At 40.6% G+C, this 27,681-nt stretch overlaps 2 protein-coding genes across 5 annotated transcripts in view; one reads left to right on the forward strand and one right to left on the reverse strand.

Moving 5' to 3' along the window:
* The first annotated feature begins 386 nt into the window (after positions 1-386).
* On the forward strand, positions 387-25,727 carry Scyl3 (SCY1 like pseudokinase 3). 4 transcript variants are annotated; one of them, XM_051186127.1, is made up of 14 exons: positions 387-630; positions 4,217-4,430; positions 8,956-9,141; positions 10,790-10,903; positions 12,670-12,726; positions 13,768-13,870; positions 14,749-14,860; positions 17,143-17,220; positions 18,129-18,268; positions 19,849-20,033; positions 21,047-21,218; positions 22,567-22,728; positions 23,729-24,414; positions 25,078-25,727. In XM_051186127.1, the coding sequence occupies exons 2-14, from the start codon at positions 4,266-4,268 to the stop codon at positions 25,135-25,137; spliced, it is 2,220 nt and encodes a 739-aa protein (XP_051042084.1). In that variant the 5' UTR covers positions 387-630; positions 4,217-4,265; the 3' UTR covers positions 25,138-25,727. The 4 variants fall into 4 exon arrangements, with proteins under 4 accessions (XP_051042084.1, XP_051042085.1, XP_051042087.1 ...); XM_051186128.1 differs by having other exon boundaries at positions 23,777-24,414; XM_051186130.1 differs by lacking the exon at positions 8,956-9,141.
* An 88-nt stretch (positions 25,728-25,815) lies between these two features.
* The window catches only part of Firrm (FIGNL1 interacting regulator of recombination and mitosis), a 39,842-nt gene continuing 37,976 nt past the window's right edge, over positions 25,816-27,681 (reverse strand). The window contains exons 23-24 of the mRNA XM_051186132.1: positions 27,327-27,443; positions 25,816-26,043 (exon numbers count right to left, since the gene is read on the reverse strand). Coding sequence (XP_051042089.1) covers positions 25,843-26,043; positions 27,327-27,443 — 318 coding nt within the window. The 3' untranslated portion in view covers positions 25,816-25,842. The remainder of the gene's footprint in view (positions 26,044-27,326; positions 27,444-27,681) is intronic.

A 27,681-nucleotide genomic window follows, 5' to 3' on the forward strand; every position in this document is an offset into this window, starting at 1 on the left:
AACTTTACTTTCCCGCTGAATGATTCCAGGCTGAAATCTTAAGTCTTAAGCCTAGATCATCATGATTTCTGATAACTTCACCAGTAGTTCAAAAAAAATTCTGCCCAGGTAGCGCGGCCAGCCAGGGGTGGCCAGGATGATGAGAGTCGTTACCGGAAAAGTTCTGGCTCAGCACCAAACTCCTCCCTTTGCCCCGCCCCCTCACCATCGTACTTATCCGAAGTCGGAGGCGGCCATTTTGAATTCGGGCGGAAGTGAAGTCAAAACCGTCAGGTTAAAAATCCAAACATTAAAATTAGGACACCTGTGCAAATGAGCTAAAAGCACACGCCGACCGGTGTGTTTGCAGCCGGGACAGGCGGCTGGGAGCAGGCGTGAGACGTGGGTTTCCCTGGCGCCCACACCTACACCTACAGATGGCACGGGCCCGAGCATCACCTGTGCGGCCGCTCTAGCTCGGTTCCGGGTTCGCGCGCCTCGGTGGTGGCGTCGGAGGAACTGAAGACCGGTGTGTTGACCCGTTTCCGGGCCCTTCTGGTGCGCTCTGAGCCGGTCCTCAGGAGGCTGCGGGTGCAGGGGCCTAGGCCTGAGTGTCCGAGCCAGCCACCAGTCTCCACCCGCCGCCCGCAGGTAACCGGGAGCCGAGCGGAGCCCAGGCCGGACGGGACGGGGCGGGAGCGGGGTCGCCCCTCGCGGGGAGAGCTGGCGCGGCCCGTTGAGCGCTGGCTGCCCCTGCTTGTTCGGGGTGCCCTCTCTCCGGCTTCTCGGGTGACCCCCGCCGTCGCGGCAGAGGCCAGTGGAGAGCGAAGAGGCCCGGCCTGGAGTCTAGCGGGAAGGTCGCGCGGTGCAGGCTCCCAGACAGCTGGGCCCCCGGGGGCTTCGTGCGTAGAGTAAGAGTAACACGTATCTCCCAAAGTCGTCTTTGCTGAATTTGGGGATCACAGTTGCTCCTGGTTGAGGGGCTGGTGTGTATCCTGAGCTGAGATCAGACAGAATACTTTTAGTCCACCCACTACATAATCAGCTAGCACTGTGGGGTGAGTTCTTGACCGCCAGCATACATGGCTGAAACACATCAAAGCACAGGGCTGCTAGTAAGGTTTCCCACCCCGGCAGCTAAGTGTCAGGAGTAAGGCATATCCTTAAGATTCCCCGGGCAAGCCATAAGTTTTGGCACTTTGAAGCTAAGGGAACTGGAGCCAAGAGAATCTCTAATTGTTGGTAGAATAACTAACAGGGACATATTTCTCTCAGAGGACACGGGTTTTACAGTTGAGTCTTGAAGTTGTTCAGGGACCTAGACAAGGGTGCTTCCCAACCACAGGTGATCCCTTCTGAAGCTTCACCTGAAGCCAAAGAAAGAAAAAGGAGGAAAATAAGTAAACGATGTTTTTGGTTTTGTTTTTAAGATGGCTATGGTATATATTCACACTCAAGGAGACTGTCAACTCGACGTTTCATTATAGAAAGTGGAAGTGTTGTATTCTGTAAATGTCTGTTATTTTAGAATATCCTTTTCTACCTTCGTGTGACTTTCCATTTCAAATCTACGTGGCACTATTTCATTTTTTCCTCCTTACTCCCCAAATCAAGGAAGAATATTTGGAGTTCGCAGTGCTGTGCATATCTTGCATTTCAGTAAGTTCCTTTCAGTTCAGGTCTCGGTTTTAAAAGCACTGTTTAGTCAGCACCCCTGCCTCCTAGAAACAGTTTGGGAAGACTCAGTGACCACCTTTTCGTGTCCTCAAATGCAGTCATCCTTACATCTTCCCTGCTGCAATGGGCATAGAACTCTGCTGTTCGGCCAGTCTCACATTCGATGGTGTCAATAGATATCTCTCAGCATCACCAAGCTTTCAAAGCAACAACAAAAATACAAGGCATTCCATTCTCTTCAGCAGAAACTGAGACATCCCTTTTTAAAAGTGGCTTTTCTTAGGGTCATAGGCAATACACCAGTGTGAAAAATGACAGGTTTTAGTGTCTTTCTAATATTCTTGTAAATCTAAAGTTATTAATTATCATCACTTTGTATTTACAATATTGAATTAAAAGTTAATAGATACTCGAAAGCTCAGTAGTCCAACAAGGGCCTGTTTTACTATTGGAAATAAGTAAATTAAATGTACATTGTCCTTGCCTCTGATAGCACAGCTCATGGATCTCAGTGACCACAAGTATCTCTTCAGGATTAACGATGAAACTTAGTAGTGTGATTTTCTGCCAGGAATACACTCATCTGCTTGTAGTTCCTTGTTCTGTTTTTCCTTTGTTGTTTGTTGATTCTGAAAAGTTTTATTTTGTAGTGAACCAAGAATGCAGGCCAGCCTCACATACTTTTCAAAGTAACCCTTGACCCATGCCTATGATCTCACTGATGTTTCAAGCAGGGGTTAGAGTAGAAATGGCAGTTGATTTCAAAGAGCATGGGCCACTCAAGCCAGTCAGGGAAGCTGCAGACTCTTAAGAGGTTAGTCATTGAAAAAAACAGGATTAGAAGCCAGCTGCTCATCCTGCAGGCCTGAAACAGGTCTGAGATGGGGATGCTGGTGTTCGTCCATAAAAAAGCCATTCCTGCAGCCTGAACTTGTTATCCCACTGACCACTCGCTTCCTTGGTGCTGCCAAGTTTTTGCTCCCATGTGGCCTTCCTTTACCATAGCACCAGCTCCACCTCCCAGTGCCCACAGCTTCAGATGTGCTACTAGTGATAGAGAAAACCTTGCCCCATTCAAACTCCTGGAGGAGATAGTGGTCTGAGGAGTCTGCCCCTTTGTTCCGGTTGTGGGTACTGAAGTTAGTCTGTGAGCTGACTGCTCTTTGATCTGAAACAAGTCATTAGCCATGGGCAGGGAGCAGGAGGAAGGCCCTCACTGAGCAGGCATTACTGGATCTCTAGATGAGCAGATTTGCTTTTCTCTGTTACCCTATGAACTATTTTTATTTGTTGTTCTAATAAAAAGTGAGGCAGTTGGCTATTTTGGTATTGTTCTTAATATTATTTCCTTTTAAATATTTTTATTTTTTGAAATTATACCTTAATATCATTCCTCTTTCCCTTTCCTCCCTCCAACCCTTCCCATACAGCCACCTCCCTCTTGTCTCAAATTCATGGTCTCTTTTTCTGTTATGTCTGTGTACCTGCTCAGTCTGTACAATATTACCTGCATCTCTGATCTCAGGGTTAACCACTTGGTATTGGATACCCAGTTGGGAACTCTTCCCTTTGGAAGAGCAGTCAATGATTCTCAGCATTCCCCAGTTGCCTGTGGTTCTTTGGCTAGGGATGGGGTTATGTGAGCTTTCACCCTTTTCTGTTAGGTCTTATTTATGCAGCTGGCTTAATGAGACTGTATGGCACTCCTCTTTGACTTTCTAAGAGATATAATCTCAACGCAAACTTCCTGTTCCTCTGGCTTTTAGAAACCCTCTCTTCCTCAATAATCCTCAAGCCTAAGAAAAATAAATTGTTAGGTATGTCAAACCTTAGTGCATTTACTAAAGGGCAAAATTAGTTCTCACCTACAGACGTTCTTAGATTTTGAAAAACTCATTTTGTATAGCTTTTTGCCCTTAGTGCTTTTGTCTGTACACATTGTACAGACAAATGTACACATTGTACACATTGTACATCTGTACACATTGTAAATTCTCTGATAGACTTGTATTTTAGGCATCATTACATAATAACAAAGTATTCTGTGGCTCTCCAAGTGGAAGGAAAATCTAAGTTTGTGTTCATACAAAGATTACTTTTGGGGAGCTGGGAGTTTGAAACAGGGTTTCTCTGTGAGCCCTGGCTATCCTAGAACTCATGTAGATCAAGCTGGCCTTAAACTCAGAGATCCGCCCGACTCTGCCTCCCAAGTGTTTAGATTAAAGGCATGTGCCACCACTGCTGTCTAAGACTACTTATATTTAACTGAAATGTGTTACAAATCTTTATAGATATTTGTATGTGATTGGGTTTGGGAAGAAAGTCTGTGTGGCTGTTTGGTAACATGAATTTTCTCTGGACTTGTTAGTTGTTAATTAACAAACATTCCTGATAACTTGCTATTCGTTGACCGATTGTATTATCAAATGCAACTGTTATCACTGCAGGAATGATGACTAAGTTGGAATGGACACTTTGGGGTTTGGGGTAAGCTGGATAGCTACCTGGCTTCTATCAAGGTGGATGCTTGATGTTCTAATTTGTCTCTGCTGTGTTGTAGATCTGTTTGACTTGAGGAGGAGCTGCAGTACTGCCTCACTGCAGAAGGGATGGGATCAGAGAGCAGTGCTTTAAAGAGCTATACACTGAGAGAACCACCATTCACCTTGCCCTCTGGACTTGCTGTTTACCCCGCCATACTGCAAGATGGGAAATGTGCCTCGGTGTTTATATATAAGAGAGAAAATGAAGACAAGGTTAACAAAGCCGCCAAGGTACTGTGATGGGGTTGTCTTCATAGGGCTGTTACTTATGAGGTTTCCTCTCAAATGAACTTCATAAAGGTTGAGGGCAATGTGGACACTCAGTGTCACATAAAAACAGTTGTCTGTCTCTAACTACCATCCCAACAGCCAAAGAGCCTCACAGAACTCCTTGTGATAGCTTTTATCATAATGCTTTTAATGAGAAAGGTAGGCAGGTGATTTCATGCCTCTGATCTAAGAGATGAGATTCATCTAGTTTAACAAACATGCTGCATATTGATATTTTAATTAGTGTGTAGATGTTCTTGAAAATAAAGTATTTTAGGAACTTTATATTACCATTCTTGCCCTGAAACACTTGTAATGTCACAGCATTTAAAATAATATTGTACTTTGATTTTTTTGTGTATGATTACTTGACCTGCACATATGTCTATGGGCCATGTGCATTCAGTTAGTAGCCAGGGAGAGTAGAATAGGTTATCAGATCCCTTGGAACTGTTAGGGTTAGGGTGAGGTGTCTTGTGGGTGTGAGGAGTCATACCTGGTTCTCTGCAGGAGCAGCCAAGTGCTTTTAACTGCTAAGCATCGCTCAGCCCTTGTCACAACATTTTTAATTTGGGTGTTAGAGGTGTTACAGAAAGAATGTTCAACCTACCTCTGGTTCTTGGTGAGAAACCTTACAGGGTCATTGACTTCTGGAGGCACCCATTTTAGCCCCAGTAAGAAAGTCCCTTTTGGTCCCTGGTCACTGCCACCGTTGGTTGAGAGTATTGGTGTGGTCAGTTTGCTTTGTGATTTGATGTCATCAGACATTGACAGCTTAAAAGAAATAATGCTTAGGTGTAGCTTGGCCATGTAGTACATCCCTGACATGGGTGAACACATGTGTAAGCGAGGGTTTTCTCTCCCACCTGGTCCTGCAGCCACTTTTAAAATAATCGCTCAGAGACTTAATTACAAATACGCCTATTGCACAAGCATATTACTAACTAGCTCTTACATTAAATTAACCCATTTCTATTTATCTATTGCCACCTGGTCCTGGTTTTTCCAGTCTGCCTGCATCTGCCCAGACTCGCCCTTCTTCTCCTGTATCTCTGCTTGAATTTCCCACCTGGCTCTATCCTGCCTTGCCATAGGCCAAAGCAGCTTCTTTATTTATGGGAATAAAACATGTTGACAGCATACAAAAGGGTTATCCCATAGCACACATGGATCTATCCTCAGTATATGCACGCTTGGGAGCGCGCACACACACACACACACACACAAATAAATAAATAAAAAATAAATTAATGAGAGAGGGAAAAATGCCATAGGAAAAGAAAGAATGTTCCCATCTTGGAACACTATTCAGTGAAAACAGTTGTTCTTTGTTTTATTTTGTTTTTGTTTTTTGTTTTCTTTCTTTTTTTTTTTCTTAAAGAAAGTAGTGCCCTGGGCTGATAGTTTCTTGTATAACCAACTTTTGCATATTTTCTAATTTAGATCATCTTCAGGGAATTTCTAGAGAGAAAAATCCAGTTGTGTTCATGAATGGGAAGTTTTCAGCTTGAACTGATAGCTGTTTTGTATGAATCATGGTCTGTATCACTGAGTACCTTTTTAAAAGTCACTAGATGATTTCCCAAGCTGTTTACATGGTTTATTTCCTTATTGGCTATGAAAGGTTATGCTGGTAATATTGGTATTTCGTACTTCACACTGATTACTTGATATTTTATCTTTGATTAAACACAAAACTGACAGTTAAGAAATGTTTCCTAAGGAAAAGGACATGTGTAATAATCTTCTCAGGATGCATTTTTCATTTTGTCTCTTTTCAACCCCATCTAGGTATTGTTAATAATTTTTATTGGAATTGCAAATGCTAGGACACCATACTTTACTCTTCCATGCAATTAGCATTTAATGTGTTCATTTACTTTCATCTGTTAGACTGTGTATACAGTGCTTTATAACTTAGAGTGAGTATAACCAGTGAGGTAGAAGGCTTATAATCTTTCTAGCTCCTCCTGTCTCAGGACTATTAAAGGGTTTTTAATTACTACTTTTTATAGAATATGGACCCTGAAGTAAAAATAGCATGGCTCATACATTTTTTAAAAGGAAAATTCCCAAAGATCCTCTCCTAGTGAGAAGATTTTTGTGCTTTAAGAAAGCTTGAGAGTAAAGAATTTCCCCACCTTCATATCCACAAATGCCCTGTAAGTTTTGGCTGAGACCTTGCAGATAGCCCCTACTTGTTTCTTCTGCCATACATTGAGAAATTTGAAACAACAACAAAATGCTGAGGAGTTGGTTTTATGAGGATGTCTTTGAGTCTGAAGAACTGGTCATAGTACTTAGCAAGTGTATGATATATATATATATTAACTTTAGGGATTAACTTTCGTTTGTTTGAAGTAATTAGTTTCCCTTTTGTTTGTTTGTTTGTTTTTATTGAGGCAGAGTCTGGCTTGAATGTCACTTCATAGAACCTCAAGCTTGCACTGACAGCCTCCACAGTGCTGGGCTATGGTTTACCACTATATTCAGCTGTAGCATCAAGTTAATATTTTCATTATATGAAGTATGTACTAGGAATAGAAAATCCAGAGATAATAGACAATAACAGAGCCAGCAGTAATAGTTGTTATAACACTCAGATAGCAGGCAATTAACCCCCTTATTTAGACCTCAAGTTTCCAGTTGCTTTCTTCTCATCTGCCTCTGAGTGTTAGCTCCAATCTCAGTTCAGTTTTCAAACCAAAAAGGGAAGAACCACTGTAGTTTTAACACCAGTATTCAGACAAAATAGATTGTCATCCATCCACATGTATTGTCTATCTGCTAAGGAACCTGATAGGAAAGGGGAATATTTTATATTATGGGTTCCTAAACATGAAACCACAGGCTTCTACATCATAATTCATTGTAATTTGAGGGAAAAAAAAATGGGACTAGCTATTTAATTTCATTTTTACCTTTTAATATTTTGGTGTTTAGTGTAACCTGGCTATCCTGGGATTTGCTATATAGACCAGGCAGCCTCAAACTCACAAAGATCCATCTGCCTCAGCCCCCTAAGTGCTGATAAAGGCCTGTGCCACCATGCCTGCTTGTTGTTTTCTAGTGTTTTCTTGTGTTAAATGTAGGTGTATATACAGCATATAAGGCATTTTTTTACTGGTGAGATAATGTAATTGAAAAACATTGCAATCACTTTTCAGATAATAAAAATTTTTTAAATGTTGAAGTATTTTAGCAGGATTAGGTGTTTGATAATAGGTAGAAAGTTAAGAAAATAAAATGTTTAATAAGAGTGATATATCCCAGTGATGGGGTCAGCAAATGACAGGCCAGGATGAGCTAAGAATCTTTTATGTTTTTAAAGGAACTTTTAAAAATTGGCCCCAGAAGCTATATGTCCTTTAAACCTAAAATGTTTACAATCTTACATTTGTGTATTAGAGATTTGGGCCCAGTTTATATTTTTAGCAATGACACTTTCTTTATGCCCCCATTTTCGTCTTTGGGGAAATCCATTACCTGCACAGGCCTTTTGTTATTGTCACACAGGTTCCTCTCGAGCTGATCATTAAAACAAACAATCATTTTCTTCCTTGGTTGGTTAATATTATCTTCAGATTTCCTGACTCTATACTATGTCACATTCACACAGTTAATGAATTCATAACTTACGGTTTTAATTTCCAGTAATTTCCCATTAAAAATGGATCACATTCTCAGGCTGAAGAGGTTTTGAATTCCCTTTTGGGTATTTTAATGTGTGGCAGAGATTATTCATTCTTCTACTGATTTTCTAATAAGGCTTTTTTAGGCTTGATTTAGGAGGCAGTTAACCTTTATTAGGTTCAGACCTCAAATTCCCATGAGTAGCAGTTCAAATTTCCATTCCTTCCTTGAACCTTTGCCTTCCTGCTTAGGTCTTCCCCTGTGCCTGCTTGCTGATTCCAGAGTTTGAAGATTTGGGGCTTTGCAGAAAATTAGTCCTTTCCTTTCCCAACTCTCTACCCTCTAGGACAGTGTCTTCATACTCTGCCCTTCCTGGGTTCCTTTCTGAGTCTAGTCTAAAAGATAATGAGATTTTTGATGCATTTTTGGGACCCTTCCTCCATGGTTTCACAACTAAAGCCTGCTGTTAATGTGTGGCTCATTACAAGGAGAAGGCCGAGCTTCATTCACTTAGCTGCTTTGCCTCTGCTCCATAGTCACATGCTTTGGAGAATTTTTGGGTCGTTTCTGGCATTTCATTCCAGTTTTGTGACAATCATAGTTGAAAGGCGTGAGAACTCAGGAGGTTTTTTATAAAGGGAATAAGAAGTCTGTAGAGTTAATCAAGTATTGGTAAGTTGAATAAAGTTAAAACAAATTATAGATTTTTTTTTTTTCCTTGAAATCTGGGGGTGCATAGGGAGGTTGAAGGAATAGTTAACTAAAGCATGACTTTTATTACACTGTGTGTGAAACTGTAATTAATCTGGTTTGTGTCATTAACTTCACCAACTCTTCTATTTGTATTTTAAAGCACTTAAAGACCCTTCGTCACCCTTGCTTGCTAAGATTTTTATCTTGTACTGTGGAAGCAGATGGTATTCATCTCGTCACTGAGAGAGTGCAGCCTCTGGAAGTGGCGCTGGAAACCCTGTCTCCTGCAGAAGTCTGTGCTGGAATCTATGACGTATTGCTGGCTCTGATCTTCCTTCATGACAGAGTAAGTGGTTTGACAGTCTCCCTCACAGGACTGATGGGGACTGAGTTGACCCTCTGGGTGGAGGTACTTAGAGACTCATACTGAGAGAAACTAGGACGAGAGTGGAACAAGAGACCCTGCAGATAGTTTGTGGAGTCAGCAAGTCGTTCTCTGTCCCTGAGCAGATATTTAGACAATATTCTTTCAGTTTACTGTCTACCTCTTATTTTAGGTAAGTCTTTATCTAAATATAACTACAGTCAGTATCTGTGAAGAGAAGGTCCTGGCAGTAGTGTTGCTATAGACCAAAGCTCCTGTTCGTTTTCAGAAGTTCTTTTCCACTTTAGATTTCAAAGAAAGAAATAGCCATTTTTTTCTTAGGAAGAAATGGTGTTTCTGGTTGGGTGAGTGAATCCAGTGAAGAGGCATCCCCATAACAAGGTGCTGTAGCTAGTAAGCTTGGCTCTGGTGGTGTCTGGGATTATGATATTGGTTCTATGCTTACTTGTGGTCTGATCGGTTCTGTGCTTACTTGTGGTCTGTCTGTTGTCACTGGTTCTGTGCTGGTGTTATGTGGCATTTACATTCTGAAGCATTAGATATTTCACATTCTGCAGAGATGGGAAATTGGCATCATAGGCTTCACACGCTAGCACCAGGCTCATCTTAGGTTCTTAGAGCTATTTCTGTCAGTGTCTTTCCAAATGTCATGTGCAGTTTATAATTTCTTAGAATTTCAAAGTCTTTTGGGGTTCACATGGCAACAAGAATTATTCATGCTTCATTGGGGAAGAATGTCTTTTTGTTGAAGAAAATATGTCTATAATAGAAAAGCAACAGGATAAGAAGGCAAGTTAAACTTCCGTCCTATCTTCAGATTTAATCTTCCTCCAGAGGCAACTGTAGTACGCAGTGCTTTGTTCCAGAGAAAATATGTATGTATATCTATCAAATACTCTGTTTATTCTTCTTTTTCCCCAAGCATATCACCATGCTGTTAAAAGTCTTCCTTTATTATATATATTTCATGTATAAAATGCATACACATTGGATCATGTGAGTAGAATATTTAGTATGCTTTTTGTGTACTGGAATGAATAGTTCCTGATTTGAAAAAGAAATTTAACTACTTAAACCCTGTTCTCATTTTCTCCCTTCCTTGCATTTGAGTATACTATTTTTCTTAGTGTTTAAAGTTAAAGTTAAAGTGGGTGAGAAGTTTTCTAGTGGCCCTTGTCATTCCATTTCCTCCTCTGGCAGGATGTCTACTGACTGCCAAGGTTTCAGGTGACGTCGTCTGGGTTCATGACAAGAAAGACTTTAGGGGAGAAATTGACATAACTTGCATGAGCTGTGATACTTTTTATTTAAGGCACTAGAAGCAAGTGACCCAGGCTGTGAAGGCTTGTGTTCGTTTAAGGACATGTGTGGGAGTGATGCCCTCTGTGCATTGGCCTTGATGTCTCCCTGACCTTCCCTACCAGGCAGGGGAGCTAGCCGGACCCTTTCCCTTCTTAGCTGCTTCTGGTTTGTTAATTTAAGCACAGCCCATATGTTCTGCTGCAGGTGCCAAAGACCGTATTGGTATGTGTGGTGACTAGTATGGAATTGTTTAAAACCTTCAGGTTTTGGGATGTCAGTCTTCTTGTTCTGTTTGTCTCTTTCCCAGGGACAGCTGACACACAACAATGTCTGCTTATCTTCTGTTTTTGTGAGTGAAGATGGGCACTGGAAACTTGGAGGCATGGAAACAGTGTGCAAAGTTCCTCAGGCCACACCAGAGGTAAGCCATGTGGCAGCTCTCTTCCTCACAGAGGATATGATGGTGACTTGAGATGGGGTTCTTGCCTGGGCACTTTCCTTCACGGTTATGATTTTAGATTTGAAGACTTAAGTCTCTGTTGATGCTCATGTTCAGAAAATTGTAATGTTTATTCCTCAGTAAGTTCTGAAGTTCATGTAGTCCCTTCTCATTTGGTAGGTAAGGAGCCTGAGACCAAGAGGTAAATGAGTGGTTTATTCAACACTGAAGCCAGTTGCCACCTTTTTGTTCCCTATAAGTGCTCTGTGCTTCATTCTACTTATACTTAATGCTCAGGTCAGCAGTACCTGTCTATTACAAGGCCAGAAGTACTCATTGAGCAATGTCTGAGTTGCCTAATGTCAGTACACTGTATTATATGGGATTGTGGCCTGAGTTGTTACTTCTATGGTACTTTCTATACCTTTCCTCCTAGTAGATAAGCTGCTGTATTCCCTGTTTTGTGTCTTTTCACCATTTGCATGCTCTCCCTTCATAATGTCTCTGTGGAAGTATTGGCTGTCTTTTTTAAAGGGTGTGTGCTGTAATCTACATCTGTGCAGGGGCCCAGGGAAGCCAGAAGGGGATGTCAGATCCCCTGTACCTGGAATTATAGGCAGTTGTGAGTCACCGTATATGGGTGCTGGGAGCTGGCCTCTGGTCCTCTGAAGATCAAGAAGCACTCTTAACTGCACTCTCTTTGATGTGTTGTTTTAGTGTGTCTTCTCGGGCTATTTCTACACTTAGGCAATGTGTAATGGGCACCTTCATGAGAGGTCCTCTGTTCCAATGCTGCCATTTCTGTAAATACTCTCTCATTACTTCTGTTTCCGTTGCACAAATTCTTGGCCATGGCATACACAGTTCCTCACAATACCTGCCCATCCTACCTCAACTCTGTTCAGCACCCACACAGAGCAGCTCTGATGGGCCCTGTCTCTTCTGATGTGATTCTGCTGCTGGACCACCTTCTTCCTCCCATTGGCCTCCTAGGAAATGGACACACATGCTAGATCAAGCCTAAGTCCATCTCTAAATCCTTCCCTGTCTAACAAACTTCATCACTACTGTGCATGCAGCACATCTGAGTTGTGAGCTTCTCTTCAGGTTGTAAGCACTGGCTGGGGACAGAAGAGCTATCACATTCATTTCATTGTCTTTGTGCCCTAAATGGCGTTTTGAACATGGAAGCTTTTCAAAAATAATCTTTGAATAGGTGAATAGATATACCTATTCAGTAGGTGTTGTTTTTATCTGTTCAGCCCATAGGAGCCTCAGTTTTAATGTCTTGTAACAACAAAACTTATTCCCCATGATGTAGTGAAATGTGGTGAATTTTTGTTATCTGCTGACCAGTAGCTTGCTTGCTATGTCTTCCAGCCTGGTCTTGAACTTACAGGCACAAGTAAACTTCTTGCTTCAGCTTCCCTAATAGTGAACACTACAGGCATGGGCCACATCTGACCAACACGCCTTTCCGTCATTCTTTCTGTGGGAAGATAGGTACCCCAGGAGTGACAGCAGGGGTATCACTCAAACAACCAGATGGGAGAAGAGCAGCCAGCATTCCTGCTCCTCAGCCTCATGCTGTACTGGGAACTATTTCACGTTAAATTAAGCTCTAAAATTTGTGTCTTGGATGTGGTGGCATTGATCAAAAGGTTTAATGGCACCTGCTTCCACTGCTTATTTCTTTCTTAGATTGAACATACCAAATATGTTACGAGTTATTTTTCTTATTTGTCTAGTTTCTCAAAAGTATCCAGTCAGTAAGAGATCCAGTGTCTATTCCTCCTGAGGAGATGGTGAGTAAAGACCCCATCATGCAACTGCAACTCAGACTGGTGTGGGACAGTGTGAAACAAAAATGCCCTCACCATCTTCTCTGATCTTGAAAATGCCTGAGATTAAAATTAATCTATCACATTTAGGGAGCCAGCCTATGGTTTGTGTTTGTATGGAGATGTCCATTGTGGCGAAAGCATCATTTTATTACATGATAAGTCATTGTACTCTGCTGGAGGCCGCCATTATGGGGGAAGGCAGTGACCTAATCCTTTCCTTGGCATCATCTACCTAGCTAGTCACTAGCTGGAACTCCAGGTTCCAGCTAGAAGAGTGATTGTTGATATCATGGTAAGGAAAGGGCCAATTACTAGGAAATCTAGAAGGTGTGCCCTTTACACAATTTTTTATAAGACCTAAATTAAGTACCAACCTCCAGGGACTATGTTAATATGTTCTACAGAAAATGCAAGCCCAACTGTAAGCTTAGAAGACCTAAGATTTGCAATCTCAGAGTTAGCCAGACCTGTTTTATATACACAGACTAGGGAAATTTTAAAACTGATGATTTATGGATTTTAAGTAAGTTAATCAGCATTTTAAAAAAGTTGAAAATATCACTGGCCATGCCAGATTATAAGAAAAAACGTTTTATAAACTTTGTTTTTTATTGTATGTATATAACTATTGGATTATGTATAGTATGTTTTACCCTGGGTTGCTGACACATTTCAGAAAGCCATAAACATTATCTTTTTGTTCATATATATTTTTAAATTTTTAATAAGTTACATCAACGAATATTTCAAAGTTTTTCAATATTTGAGAGAGACCTTCTATTTCATAATAGTTCAGAGTTTTTCTATTTTGAAATGGACCTACCATTTTAATTGACATAGAATTGCACCAATTTGTCACGTACTGGCTACTAACAATTCTTAAAGCTTGTGATATATGATACCATGAAGTTAGATTTGAGTATAATAAATGCAAACATGGGAGAACATTGGAGACGGCTTATAAAGTAGGTCCTCTCATTCTAATAGTTTTACTGCATTTAGTCTCCAGAATTTGCAGCTCTTCCAGAGTCCCATGGACATGCCCGAGATGCCTATTCCTTCGGAACTTTGGTGGACAGCTTGCTCCCCATCTTGAAGGAGCAGGGTGAGTTGCAGCTGTACTACCACATGCACAGACTGAGTAGGAAAGGCATCCCCACTCTCTCTATGTGGAAGTCCAAGGACTACAGTCGTCAGTATAGTGGGGAACCTGCTGCTCTCCACAATCTATTTAGGACAAATAGCAGCAGCAGCAAGGGCAGAAACTTGGGGTTCCATAAGTCTGAATAATAAAAAAGAATTTGAAGTAAGAAGCACTTTGAATAATGGCTGTTTACTATCACATGTGATTGTCTTCTGAGTTGTCTTGTGGCAAATAAACTGACATGTAGTAGCCTGAATAGTAAAGACTCCAATGTTTCTGTTAAATTAATTCCAAAACCAGCCTTAAACTTTCTTTATTCTTTCAAAGCCATTCTTCTGCAGTGTCAGTGTAGCTTGCTCCAGGGTATACAGTGCTCTGGTACTAGAAGTACCTTTTGGTTAGCAACTTGCTTCATCCATTCTAAGGCTCTAAGGAGTCGTTGTTCTTTTTTTGAACTAAATGCACCTATAATGGTGGCAAATGTGTATAAGAATTGAAAATACAGGCATTTAGTCAGTCAACTCTGTTGAGAAGAACCTACCCAAGAAAGACCTTCAAACCCACCCCCTTTTGAGCCATCAGTTTGGATCAGGTGGGCTAACAATCAGGAAATGGGGGATGCAGAAGGGAGGCACCTGTGGCAATGTGGGCTGTGCCATCAGGACAGCACTGTATACCTGCCCAGGGGTCTGGTCTACACGACAGACGTCATGTAGCAACAGCTGGGGATTTATGTGCTTGGGCTTTTACAGGTTGGTTTTTGCTCTCATCAGTCTCCAGCTAGAGAGGCCCGAAAAGAGGGAGAAGGCACTGGAACTAACTGTAGCTCTGGATTTCAGTTTCAGCGGATGTTCTCTCCAGCTTTCTACAGACCTTGCACTCTGCTCTGCTGAATCCTACGCCTACGTGTCGGCCAGCGCTCAACACCTTACTGTCCCATGACTTTTTCAGGTGAGGGCATCTTGTGCCGTGCAGGAGAGAGGCTGGTTGCCTCGAAGCTTCCTGTCACAGAAAGTCCTAGGAATTCTTAGCTGGCATGAAGGAATTATATCCAGATTCATTAGGGATTTTGATGATAAAGAAACTAATCTCTGTGAATAGTTTACAATTGTGTGTTGACAAAGTAGATGAACATGGCATCTCCTGTCTGCAGCCACTGCATTACTGGTATGTGTTTCTGAATATGCTGGTTCACTGGTATGTGTTGGGAGGGGCAAGATTGTTTCTCTGGCAGCAGACTGATTCCTGGGTTCCAGAATATGTAGTCATCGATTAGAAAGAAGGGAACAGTATAATGCTCTCCTGGGTTCACAGATGGTATTGGACCTTCAAGGTTAACTTTAATGATATGTTCATCATTTCTGTAACCTCAGACCTTGTGCGGAGGTTAGTTCCATGTTTGTGAATTTGATTAACAAAGCTAACCTGATGTTTTCTAAACAAAGTATCTTTTTGTGTTTGTAGTTAGGGAGCTAGACAGGAGGCAAAGGACAGCTCTGCTGCCCCTAAGACTAACCACCTCTAGAGAGGCCCATGCTGGGGTTGTGAGTTAGTGCCTGTAGTCATCAGGAAGAGAGATGCCATTGTTGTTTTTTTTTTTTTTTTTTTTTTTTCCAGTGTAGCAGGTCATACCCTCCATTTATTTCTTAATTTAACGAATATAGTTGTATATATTTACATTTACAAGTCTTTCAACAGTTATTATTATAAACAGCATTTTCCTGTGCTTGTAGGCAATTCTTAGAAATACCATATTTCTCATTGTAGTAAATTGTTACTACTACCTATATAATACAAGTTCTTTAAGAAATATGTGTTAGTATAGAGGGGAAAAAAAACAAAGACCACTCCAACCCATACTTCACATTTCCAACTATGGCATGAGGAGTAAATGTGCCAGAGGCAACAGGATGAAGCAGACCAGCATCCCTCACTGAGGCAGTTGAGCCCGGTCCATTGGATTAAAGACATTTGTGCATATGCTCTGCTATAGAGAAAGCGGGAGACAGTACTGACTTTGAATAACATGGGTTTGGAATGCACAGGTACACTTAGATTTGACATGAGTCTTTAAGGTTTAAAAAACTGAACCTCTGAGACAAATCCTAGAAATACCAAAGGAAGAAACAGATGTGTGATGAACACATAAAATAAATGTAGACAATCTATTTATCCTTTGGGTGCGTGAAGTATAAACAAGTTGTCTCTTCTAAGAAGTTAAAGTTTGTGAACACATATTCATACGTTCATAGACCATATATGTTACCATCTGCAATGAGACATGTAAACAGATGTAAAGATCTAGTATTAAACCATAACTGCAAAAAACTCGGAGCACATATTGCTAGTATGTTATAGCGTTGCAGGTATCACCCTGAAACACCATGTGATTGATGTGGAGCCATCTCCTGAAAAGCAGGAAAATGGCTTATACAGTACCGAGTGCTTTTCCAAGTTTCTTGTGTATTTTCCATGTGGTAATAGATGGTTTTCATTAAAACTACTGGTCAATACTGGGCCCATGGAAATTAAGTTTGCAGAAGTTAAAAGTCATATGGATTTTTATGCAGAAGTCAGAGAAGTTAGTGCCCTAATGATGGGTTGTCCAAGGGTCTGTCACATGGAGGTATTAACATGCGAAGGGAGTACCTGTGCATGCCATGTAGGCTGCCAAACTTGTGTGCTTAACTGCCATGTAGTGGCTTCCATGTGGTAGGATGTGAGCCATGCTTTCTTGGAACAGAACAGTTTACAGGTTTGGGACTGTGTGAACTCAGAAACTGACCTTGACTAAGTGCAAAAGTCAGAAAAATGAGAAAATAGCTGTGACTTCTACAGAAATTCTATTTTCCAAGTGTTTTCACTTCTCCAAAGAAGAGACTTGGGAATCAGCAGCTCCTTTGAAATGTTTCTGCCATTTCTCCCAGAATAATCCATTTGCCAGTGTTTTGTTCAGTGAAAAATTTGGAGAAGTATGGTCACTTCAGAAGCCTGAAGTATGCTAGCATGTGTATTTCCATTTATATCCTCTGGCAGATGTTTTTTAGAATTATTAAAACATTAGGATCTTCTAGGTTTACTTCATTGTATTTATCTCATCAGCTACTTTTAATCTTTCATATGACATAGAGAACATTTCTTCATTGAAAATGGTGGTCTGGTCTGTGATAATGGCTTCAATAATTAACATGCCATTAACCTATTGTCCTGCCATTTTATTTTATTGTATTTAGAAATGATTTTCTAGAAGTTGTGAATTTCTTGAGAAGCTTGACATTAAAGAGTGAAGATGAAAAAACTGAATTTTTCAAGTAAGTTCAGAAGAAAACTGAATTTCACTAACTTGAATTAAACCTATGTAAGCATGTTGGTGATGTAGGAATGAACAAGTCTTCTGACTTCACAGTAGTTATTGAACTTTCTTACATGTCATATTTTACATTGTGACAGGAATAGACTGTACTGGTGATACAAGCTGGTCACATATGAAAAGATGGGTGCAAGTCTTGCTTTGCTGGGAGGGAGGTGATTAGAGAAAAGCTATTCTAGACAGACAAGTAGGAGTGAATGCAAAAGATAAGACCCATTGTAATTTGTAGCAAAGGGCAGCCCCTTGATTCCTGCTGGAGGGCAGATTTCAAAGCAAGGACAGGTAAAAGGTGGTCCTTGTATGGCACAAGAGTGTTGCCATTATTTGTAGGTAGTAGACTTCTTGCCTTGAAGCCACTGAGGGAATGAAGGTAACCATGAGATAGCTAGATGTCTCTTTAATGATCACTCTACTCATGGAGACAGATTTAGATCACACAAGGCTTGGATCGGTTAGTATGAAGAGGTTCAGTCAGCAGGTAAGTTGTTGATGTAAGAGCATTGATGGACCAGTGAAGGAAACCCTGAGATAAGAAAGATAAAAGATAAAGCTGGGAGGCTTATAGGCTGAGGGAAAGAACCAGTGTGGGAGTGGAAGGAGCACTTGGAATTGCAGTAAGGCTGGAGATGAGAAATGTTGGGAGAGGAGAGGAGGATGAGAGCAGTGACCAAGGAAGGCCATATATTAACATTAAGCATGTAACAAGCAAAAGTAAACAAATAGCCAGTAGCAGTTAGAAGCAGCAGGTGGACAGCAAAAGAGCATCAAGCCAGGTGACTAGCACATCTAGCAAAGAACAGGGGTCACATGACTAGGAGGCTAACAGCATCTTGTCTCGTCTGTCCTCAGATTTCTGCTGGACAGAGTGAGCTGCTTGTCAGAAGAGTTAATAGCTTCAAGACTGGTGCCTCTTCTGCTTAACCAGTTGGTGTTTGCTGAGCCAGTGGCTGTTAAGAGTTTCCTTCCATATCTCCTTGGCCCTAAAAAAGGTGACTTTTTTCTAGTATTTGTTATTAAGGTGTTAGGCAATTATTAGTCCATTTTTGAGTAGGGTAATTGTGTTCTAAAATTGATGTTTGTTTCTAAAGGCACAGAACAGCTACTCCTCCCTAAGATGATAGTTTGAACTCCTGACCCAGGTACCAAAGCCCAGGGGTAAATACAGAACAGCTTGTATCTTCCTGGGGAGTCATATTTATTGCCATATCATTTTTCATAACATTTTTTCAACGTTTCATTTTCTGGCATTTACAAAAGGTGTTCTAGAGCAGGGCAGTGGTGGCTCATGCCTTTAATCCCAGCACTTGGGAGGCAGAGGCAGTGAGATCACTCTGAGCTTGAGGCCAGCCTGGTCTACAGAGCAAGTTTCAGGACAGGCTCCACAGCTACAGAGAAAGCCTGTCTCAAAAAAACAAAACAAAAAGGTGTTCTAGGAACCACTTATCCACTTAGATGAAGAGATGTGTTAACATTCCCACTTGTTTCATGACTTGTGGGATTTGTAAAAAAAAAATCATTGGCAAAATAGATTGAATATTTTACATACCTTTAGTTCCATCTTTTTTGTGTATGAATCCAGCTTTCTGGGAGAATAGAAAATTTATTGTGAAAAATTCCTAGTTCTTCAGTATAGCAATTACATACACAGAGAGGCATACACGAAGGCAGTGTGGTGCATATATGAATTTTAATGGTTTAAGGCTTATGTTCTCAGGTTATCTTTTCAGTGAATCCTTGGGCCTGACCTTCCTCAGTTACTGAAAGCAACCCATGTTGTTTTTAGTAAAAATGTTAAAAATCTCTAGGATCACTTTATTTCTTGGAACTGTGGGTTTCAAAGTAATTGCTTTGAATGTTTGTAAGATTTATAAGACTTGATAACACATCAGATTAGAGAACATTTTTACTATACTAAAAAATTATAGTTAGATTGGATCCTGCTTTAACAATCATCTTCTTAAAATTAGTTTTATGTAAATAATAAATTAAATAAAAAAATTAGTTTTATGTGTATAAGTGTTTTTGCTTTCATGTTTACATATATACGTATACTTGCTCCCCATGGAAAACACTAGAGGGCACTGGAGCCCCTGAACCTGGAGTTAGGAATGGTTGTAAACCAGTATAAATGCTGGGACCTGAACCTGGGTCTTCTGCAATCACCAATGTTCTTAACCAATGAACCTTCTCCCCTCCCCCAGAGTTCATTTTCTTTAATGGTGTCATACCAACAGATACTGTGGGTAGTTCAGTTTAGAATTGCATTTATCGCTGAGTTAAACATACTTCCTTTAGTCTTGAATGTCCCTTAGAGCTCTCCATCCTCACTGTGAATTTGAGGGAGAACATGAGTCACCTGGATGTTCTTTAAAGATGAGCCTTTGCCAGGAGCAGATAGGATGCAGAGAGCACTTGAGACAGTAAAGCCTTTAAGAAATTCCTTTAGCTTGGGGCTTAAAATTGTAGAAAAGTACATAAAACATGTATAAACTTCTGGACTCAGTTGAATTTTGTTCTTTACCCTTTTCACTGAATGACTGTTGTGTCTGTACCCTCTGATTTGGGGTAGAGAATGCACCAGGAGAGACTCCTTGCTTGCTCTCGCCAGCACTGTTCCAGTCACGGGTGATCCCTGTGCTTCTCCAGTTGTTCGAGGTCCATGAGGAGCATGTACGAATGGTGTTACTGTCCCACATCGAAGCCTATGTGGAGCACTTTAATCAGGAACAGCTGAAGAAAGTCATCTTGCCACAGGTCAGGACCAAGATGGCGGTGGGACAATCAGTGTGTGCAGAGTGCTGCCACTTCAGGGAGTGAAAGGAAGAGGTTTTCAGATAGTAGCTCACTGAGCCTTGAGACAGCAGATGAGTTTAAAAGTTGCTAAAATATAAAGAGGTGAAATTGTGTTTTGTTTCAGTCCAATCATTTTGGCAAATCAGTTAACATACGATGTTTAGTCATGATTCGGTTTGATAATCGTGGAGGTAAATGAATGAGAAGACAAAAAAAAAAAAACAAGAGTAAGCAGACCCACGGCCCTTCACTAGCATTTGTGGAACAATGATTACGGCAATTGCCACAGAAAGAACATGAGATTATTACCAGTGATTTTCAGCCTGTTTATCCACCATAGGGAATGTTAGAATTTGCTCACCCAAGGCTTGTAATTATTATTTTATACCTTAAAAAATTATCAGAGCTGGGTGTGGTAGTGCCTTTAATCCCAGCACTCAAGGGGCAGAGGCATGTAGGTCTCTGAGTTTGAGGCTAGCCTAGTAAAGATAAAAGTTTCTGGACAGCTAGGTCTGTTACACAGAGACAGACCCTGTCTCAAAAAACCAAAAAGTTAAAAAACTTAACTCAGTGGCATGAGTCAAAATAAACCAAAATTTATCTGAAGCTCTTGAGAAATCAAATGTGAAATCAAGGTGCAGCTGCTTCTGAGCACCTGCATATTATAAGCCTTGATGCTCCCAGAAACAGGACTTAGTGTATGTATCTTGTTGGGCAGCTGTTTCAGGCAGTCCCCACCCATTTTCACGTAGCCATTGCTCTGGGGCTGGCTTATAATGTGGCTGTTTGGGGTATGTGGGGGGCGGGGGTGTTGGCAATCTTTGATGGATTGGAGGGGGAAGTAAAATACTGTTTCTTTCCCATAGTTAGTTGGAGAACCACTGACTTAGAAGAAGCATTATGGCTGCAGGCCAATTCCTTTCCAGGAGAGATAGATAGTGGTTGTCTACACCCATCACCAATTTTGCTCCTAGGTATTACTGGGCCTTCGTGATACCAGCAATTCCATTGTGGCAATTACTCTTCGTAGCCTGGCGGTGCTGGTATCTCTACTTGGACCAGAAGTGGTTGTGGGAGGAGAAAGAACCAAGATCTTTAAACGCACTGCTCCAAGTTTTACCAAAACTAGTGATCTTTCCCCTGAAGGTAAGAGAAAACATTAGGTTTATGATGCCATGAGGAAAGTCCAGTTTCTCTTTTCAAACATCTCATAGTGGGTACAAAGTGACATTTTATGGTTCAGTGAGAATCCTTTTTTTTTTTTTTTTTTTTTTGGAAGCCCACAAAAGGATACAGATTTTTTTTTTTTACACACTCAACGCATGTGGTTTTTATAAGATTATATTTAATGATGCTGTGCACAAGTTACAGATCATTTTCATGTACTGCATATTAAAGATGTTTCCAGGCCAATACATAAAAACATACCTCACTTTTATACCTAATATTTCACTGAATACAATTCAATGATTCAACCGCCATAGCAGTTGATCCACTGCTAGGTTTTTAACCAGTGTCTAACTGTAGTACCATGAGTACCCTTACACATGTATCTGTATTATGTGGGGTTCCACCTCCATAGGATAGTCTTAGAAGTAGACTATGTAGGTCAGAGAATGTACTGGAATTTTAGTGGGGACTATTTAAGACTTTTTTTAAACATTAGATGAGTTCTTTTGACTTTTTTAGACTATTGGGTAAAAGAAATTTTTGAGTACTTAAGTAAATCTTTGATTTTGGTTTTTTCCCACTGTACACTAGGTAGAAGATACAAAATTCTTGTGCTACCAACAATGTCATTTCCTTTTTGTTACTTTGTATGACCATGATTTCATTACAAAATTTTGGGTCCCTCTCTAATGCAGTTCTTTGACTTGTAGTGCTAGGTCCTGAGGGCTGAGGGTGAAGAAGAGAGAGGTGCTAGAGAGCTGAAGCCTTATAATGACAGTTGACTCCCCTTACCCTAGCTTTAAGGTAGGGGAAATACCCCGCTGTAATTTTACTAAATCTTTCTGATCAACATCCAATCTGTAATGTAAACTTTATGGTAAACTGTTAAAGTCAGCTACTTTCCTCACTCAAAGTCAAATACCCATAGCATACATTATCTTTATTGTTTTCAGTATATAGTTTTGTGGTACTAAGTCACTAATATTATTTGGCTTGTACTCTTAGTAGCCTCTTATTCTTAAAAGGAAGTTGGAATCAAGGTGTTAGATTGCTACCAAAATGATTTTAAGAACTGTAATCTACTTCCCTAAAGGCTTTATCTATGTACTGCTTCATAGTTTTATCCCATCACCACCATGCTCAGTGGACACAACCTGTCTTAAAACCTTAGGAGACCTTTAGAGACAGGTCCCATTTAGTGATGTTTTGGGGTCAAATGCCTGATGTTATTTTATCTGTGCTATGCATCCCCATCTTCCTTGACTGTTACCCACCATGTAAATGCTAGATCAGTAAGCTCATCCTCCGCCTTCACTGTCTTCAGGCTCTCCCATGCATGTTGTGTGCAGCCAGCAGAGTCAGATCTCACAAGTCTTGGACAACCCCTCTTCTAATGCATTCCCTAAATGGCTGTTTTCTGGCAACATGCCCATCAACAGCAAGAAAAATATACAGGAAGAGTATTACAATACTCTTTTACAGACAGGTAAGGATTTTAACTGTGTTTCCCATTGCTTCAATCTATTTCTGACAATATTAAGGCTTAAATTTTGAAAATCAAGTACACTTTGGAATTCCTCTATCCTTTTTACCTCTCCAAACTATTGGTTATATACCTGACCTTTCCACATAAGTAAACATTACTTGAATTCATTTTTATATCAGATACTTTTGTGGTTTTATGTCTTCTGCATCATAATTTACCAAAAATGAAGAGTTCTAGAGATGTTAATAAAGTGAAAAATGATCTATGTGGTAGCAGAGTAAACCTAGATTTCTTAGCACCTTGATGACATTTGATAAAGTCTGTTTCAAACTTAACTTGGGGGCTGGAAAGATGGCTCAGCATTTCAAAGAACAAATTACTCTTGCAGGAGACAAAAGTTTGGTTCCCAGCTCCGGCCTCTAACTCCAGTTCTAGGACATCCAATGCTTCTGGCCTTTGTTGGCACTGTACTCAGCTGTGTATACCCCTCCACATACACACAAACATGTAATTAAAAAAGAGTCTTTGAAAAATAAAATGGGCTGGGAAGATGGTTCAGGAAGTAAAAGCATTTGTGGTAAATGCTAATAACCCAGGTTGTTTTTGGAGCCCACATAAAGTAGAACTGCACAGTTGTCCTTTGCCACCACACCTGCACTATGGCATTCATACACCCAGAGTATTGGGAGATCTCACAGAAAATAATTCTTAGAAACAACTTACTTGAGTACATATTTTTAGATGTCATTGCTACCTCAAGGGTGATCACGTAAGACTGCATCTGTATTTATTTAGAGACTTATGCCGAGTGTTTACATATTTAGTCAGGTCTAAAAATCACTTGTGACATGGTATGTTTCCTTTAAGTGTATTTGGAGAACTTATATGACATCTTTGTCTAACTTTTGCTAATGTGCATGGATATTTCTAAGTAATTATACCTACACTTATATGCTTGCTCTTAGTACTGTGTGAGACTAATTCTTGCATATACCCACAGGCGACCAGTTTTCTGACTCTATTAAATTCCCTATGAATGAAATCTCAGATGTGAAAAACACCTCAAAAGATGATGGAAACTTCCCAGCAGCTTCTAGTAATAGTAAGCCTGAAGAGTGGCCTGACTGGAGTGAGCCTGAGGAGCCTGAGCACCAAACCACCAATATTCAGATAGGGCCCCAAGCACCCTGTGATGGAGCCGAATCTCAGCACACCAATCTGAGTGCAGAGGAGGAGTCCTGGGATGACTGTGAGTCTAGCGTTGGTACTGAAGTAAGCACAGTGGCTGGAGCCTCTGCTACCATGCCTGTTACCTCAGGGGAGCAGAAGCACACTGCAGCCTTGCTTCCTCTCACTCAGGAGTCTAAGCCTTTGAAATCTAGTCCTTCCTCAAAGACCAATCATATGCAGCGTCGGGAAGTCAAACCACCAGAAGTGTCCCAGGAAAGACCCCTTAAGGTTCGGTCAGAACTTGGTTTAGGAGAAGAGTTTACCATACAAGTAAAAAAGAAGCCAGTACAAGATCCTGAATTAGACTGGTTTGCAGATATGATCCCAGAAATTAAGCCTTCGGGTACTTTCTTTATTTTGCCTGAACTAAGGACAGAAGTGATGGTCCCTGACAAGGATAACATCTCAACAGTGATGCAGTTTTCCTCAAAATTTGCTGCACCAGAAATGACTGAGGTGAGTTCATTCTTATACTGAATGTGCTAGTGAGGGTTTGTTTCCCTTGGAGATCCTAGTTAACAATAAACAAGTAGTTTTCTCAATGGTTAAAAATTACCAAATTAAACCTAGAATCAACAAAACCAGTTCCTAGAAATGATTTCTTTAAGTAACACAGCATTGTCATCTACAAAGTTCACAGTTCAAAACTTACAAAAAAAAAAAAAAAAAATCAAATTACTAAAATCTTGAGGTTGAAGAGGTGGCTCTGGTTAACACTACTAGCTATTGTAGAGGACCCAGGTTTGATTTCCAGCACCCTCATGATGCCTCACAACTGTAACTCCAGTTACAGGAAATTCCATGACTCTGTAGGCACTAGGCACACATCAGATTGATAAACCAATCTTTAAAAGAAACTTTATTTTAAATATTTTGTGTTCGGCTGTCGTTGGCCACACCTGGGTCCACCTGCTGTAACTCTTTGACTTGAGAAGGAATCTGACCAATTTTACTGGACTGTATGTACCATTACTTTCCAATGGACATGGTGTGTAACATTACAACCAATGCAATCTCACTTAACTTCTGATTAGTTTATCTTATTGTGAGGCAGTCAGTCTCTTCTGATACTATAAACAAATGGGTCGTTTTAAAAATGCTTGGTGTGTTCTGCTGCAGGGAGAGGCAGAAGGCTGGGAAGAAGGAGAAGAGCTGACCTGGGAAGATAACAACTGGTGATGATAAGAGCTTAAACTTCAGGAATAATACCTCAAAGCAAGCTGCATGGATGTAAAACCCTAAAGCAGCCTGTGTGCCCCATACCAGAAGCTCTTTTTTGCAGTCTGTGCCAACTCAAGCATGAGACCCACTTCAAGTTGCTGACTAAGCCCAGGGTGGCAGAAGGCTCTCAGTGCCAGATTCTAGGAAGAAGAGCCTGTATGCACTTGACCAAGGCCAGTTCCCATGCAAAGTAAGTAGCTAAAGAAGTGCTTATTCCAGGACAATTCTGGAAGTAAAGAAAATAAAAAATTCAAGCTGGTAAGCTTAAATTTGTGCCATTTCTTTAGAAGTAAGAGTAAAACTCATACTATGAAATAATGATTTACAAAAAAAAAAAAAAAAAATCTAGCTGTAAATTATAGCTTCAAACTGCTAAAGCTCCTTAAGCAGCTTATTTATTTGTTTACAGTTTTATCATCTGAAAGGTTCCTTCCTCCTTTGGACCTGGGCAGTTACTGTTTCACCTGTATTACACTGTACCAAAGTTCTCAATGAGAAATGCCCCATCTTGTTCTATGTCAAATAAAGATTATTTTCACAGTTATAAAGAGTCTTTATATGTTCAATGAAAACAAACATAATTTACATTAATAATTTCATTTACAAAACGTCCAGGCAAGGACTTGATGATAAACCCAGTTCTGTCCAATCGGTAGGATGCATTCATGTGTTACCCTCAGGTATACAGCATTTTAGCTTCTCAACTTTTTCTTGCAGTGCCTCCAGTTCCGTTAGCAGCCAGGCTGGAGCGGGGGCCTGTTGGAGTAACAACTCAGTTGTCTCCAAAGCCTCCTCTGCTGCTTGAAATGCTGCCCTATACTCTTCTTCGAAGGGGACCTCATGCCGGGCTCTTTTTGAACGAGGCTGGAAATAAGGAATGCATGAAACAAGTAATGTCCTGTACTCATTCTAGAAATAAAACGGCACCCTCCCCATCTATAATACCTAATCGAATGTGGCAGTCAAGGAGAATCCTCTCATGCTAGGATTCCCAGTGACAGATGATGTCTTGCCCAATGACTATCAATGACCATTCTTTAAGAACACCATTCAGAGAAATAAAATGTGATTTTCATAATATTAAATTCATAAATAATGAGAACTACTTGAGAACTACTGTTTCCAACATGCTTTTGGTGCCAGTTGAGGAAAACTAAGGCTCAACGCATCTTGCACAAGGAGGGGGAAGAGGACTAAGACCCAAACATACCTAATAATCGGTTTTCCAAAGGGGTGTCACAATTTAAATTCATAGGGCTTACGAACATAACTGATTTATATTGAACTTCATATCTTCAGGCTTATAGCTACATCTTTTAACAAATTACTATTGTACTATATAAACCTAGAACATTGTTTTGTTATAGCCTGAAATTCCAAATTATATTATACCTATGTTAAAAACACAACTTTGAATGTATGTAGTGTTAAATTTCTGCCAATTAAAAGGTACATATGATACTCAGAGGAAAGTGATTATGAGGCTGGCTTGAGACAAAGGATGACTAAACATGCTGACATCTGTCAGAAAATGTATTTATGTCACCGTTGGTACAAAATGTAACTTCAGTAATAAAGAATATATTTGGTACAATGTTTATAACTATTTTTTGTACTTGTCTGTGTTGGTAACACTTCAAGACACATGTACGGTTTTGTTTTTGACATGCAACTACCATTAATTCTTATGTGTCTAGATTTTATCTGATATTCAGCAAGGATACAAGAATCAAACTAGTTTATCTTATAATGATGGCAGAAGTTCCATTGTTTGACCACTAACTGTTGATCTTTTGCTACAGCTAATGCCTAAGAAACACAAACACGAGACTCAGTTCCCATGTGGAGTTTATTGAGAGAGGGGAGAGGAAGAGGGGGTAGCTGGTGGCCACCCGAAAGCAGGGAGAGAGGAAACAGAGAGAGAGCAAAGAGAGAGCAAAGAAGCAGAGAGGCAGAGAGAGCAGAGAGAGAGAAGCACTTGGCGAGCTTGCTTTAAAAGAGGCTTGCACATGCATAACTGAGTCCTCTGGCCGCCAGGTAAAGCTGATGTAGCGATGACACGGCCATGAGCGTCCCGCCCATCGGTGGGGCGGGGGTCAGCTGGCTGCTAGTTCCTAACACTAACCATACTGAAAAGCAACCCATACCTGTATAGCAGGTCCATTTGCTTCTACAGTCACCGTGGCAGCATATTCCCAGGAAGTACCTTTCTTCTGTTTCACATGGTCCACTCTGGCAGCTTCACTTTCATCTACAAATCCTGTCTATCAAAGATCATCAAAAACCACTGACTTGTTAGTACTCTCTACTAGATGCCAAGTAGTATGAGACTTACAAGAAGAAGGGACCGACTAGTTTATGTGTACGCCTTTAAGTGCTGAGCGTGAAACCATTCCGGCTTAACATATAACCAGGCAAATTCTAGGTTAGGTAGACTCATCTTTTAGTATGACCCGAGTACACTTTAGAGCAATGGTTCTGACCCTTCCTAATGCTGCCATG

Source organism: Phodopus roborovskii, unplaced genomic scaffold, assembly GCF_943737965.1.
Source record: "Phodopus roborovskii unplaced genomic scaffold, PHOROB, whole genome shotgun sequence".
In the NCBI taxonomy this organism is placed as follows: domain Eukaryota; kingdom Metazoa; phylum Chordata; class Mammalia; order Rodentia; family Cricetidae; genus Phodopus; species Phodopus roborovskii.

Excerpts from the sequence above, each read along its gene's own strand:
- Scyl3 (XM_051186127.1), top strand. The coding sequence starts at position 4,266 with ATGGGATCAGAGAGCAGTGCTTTAAAGAGCTATACACTGAGAGAACCA. Across the intron at positions 14,861-17,142 it reads CTGTCCCATGACTTTTTCAG|AAATGATTTTCTAGAAGTTG; the intron begins GTGAGGGCATCT and ends TATTGTATTTAG. Across the intron at positions 20,034-21,046 it reads AGAAAGTCATCTTGCCACAG|GTATTACTGGGCCTTCGTGA; the intron begins GTCAGGACCAAG and ends TTTTGCTCCTAG.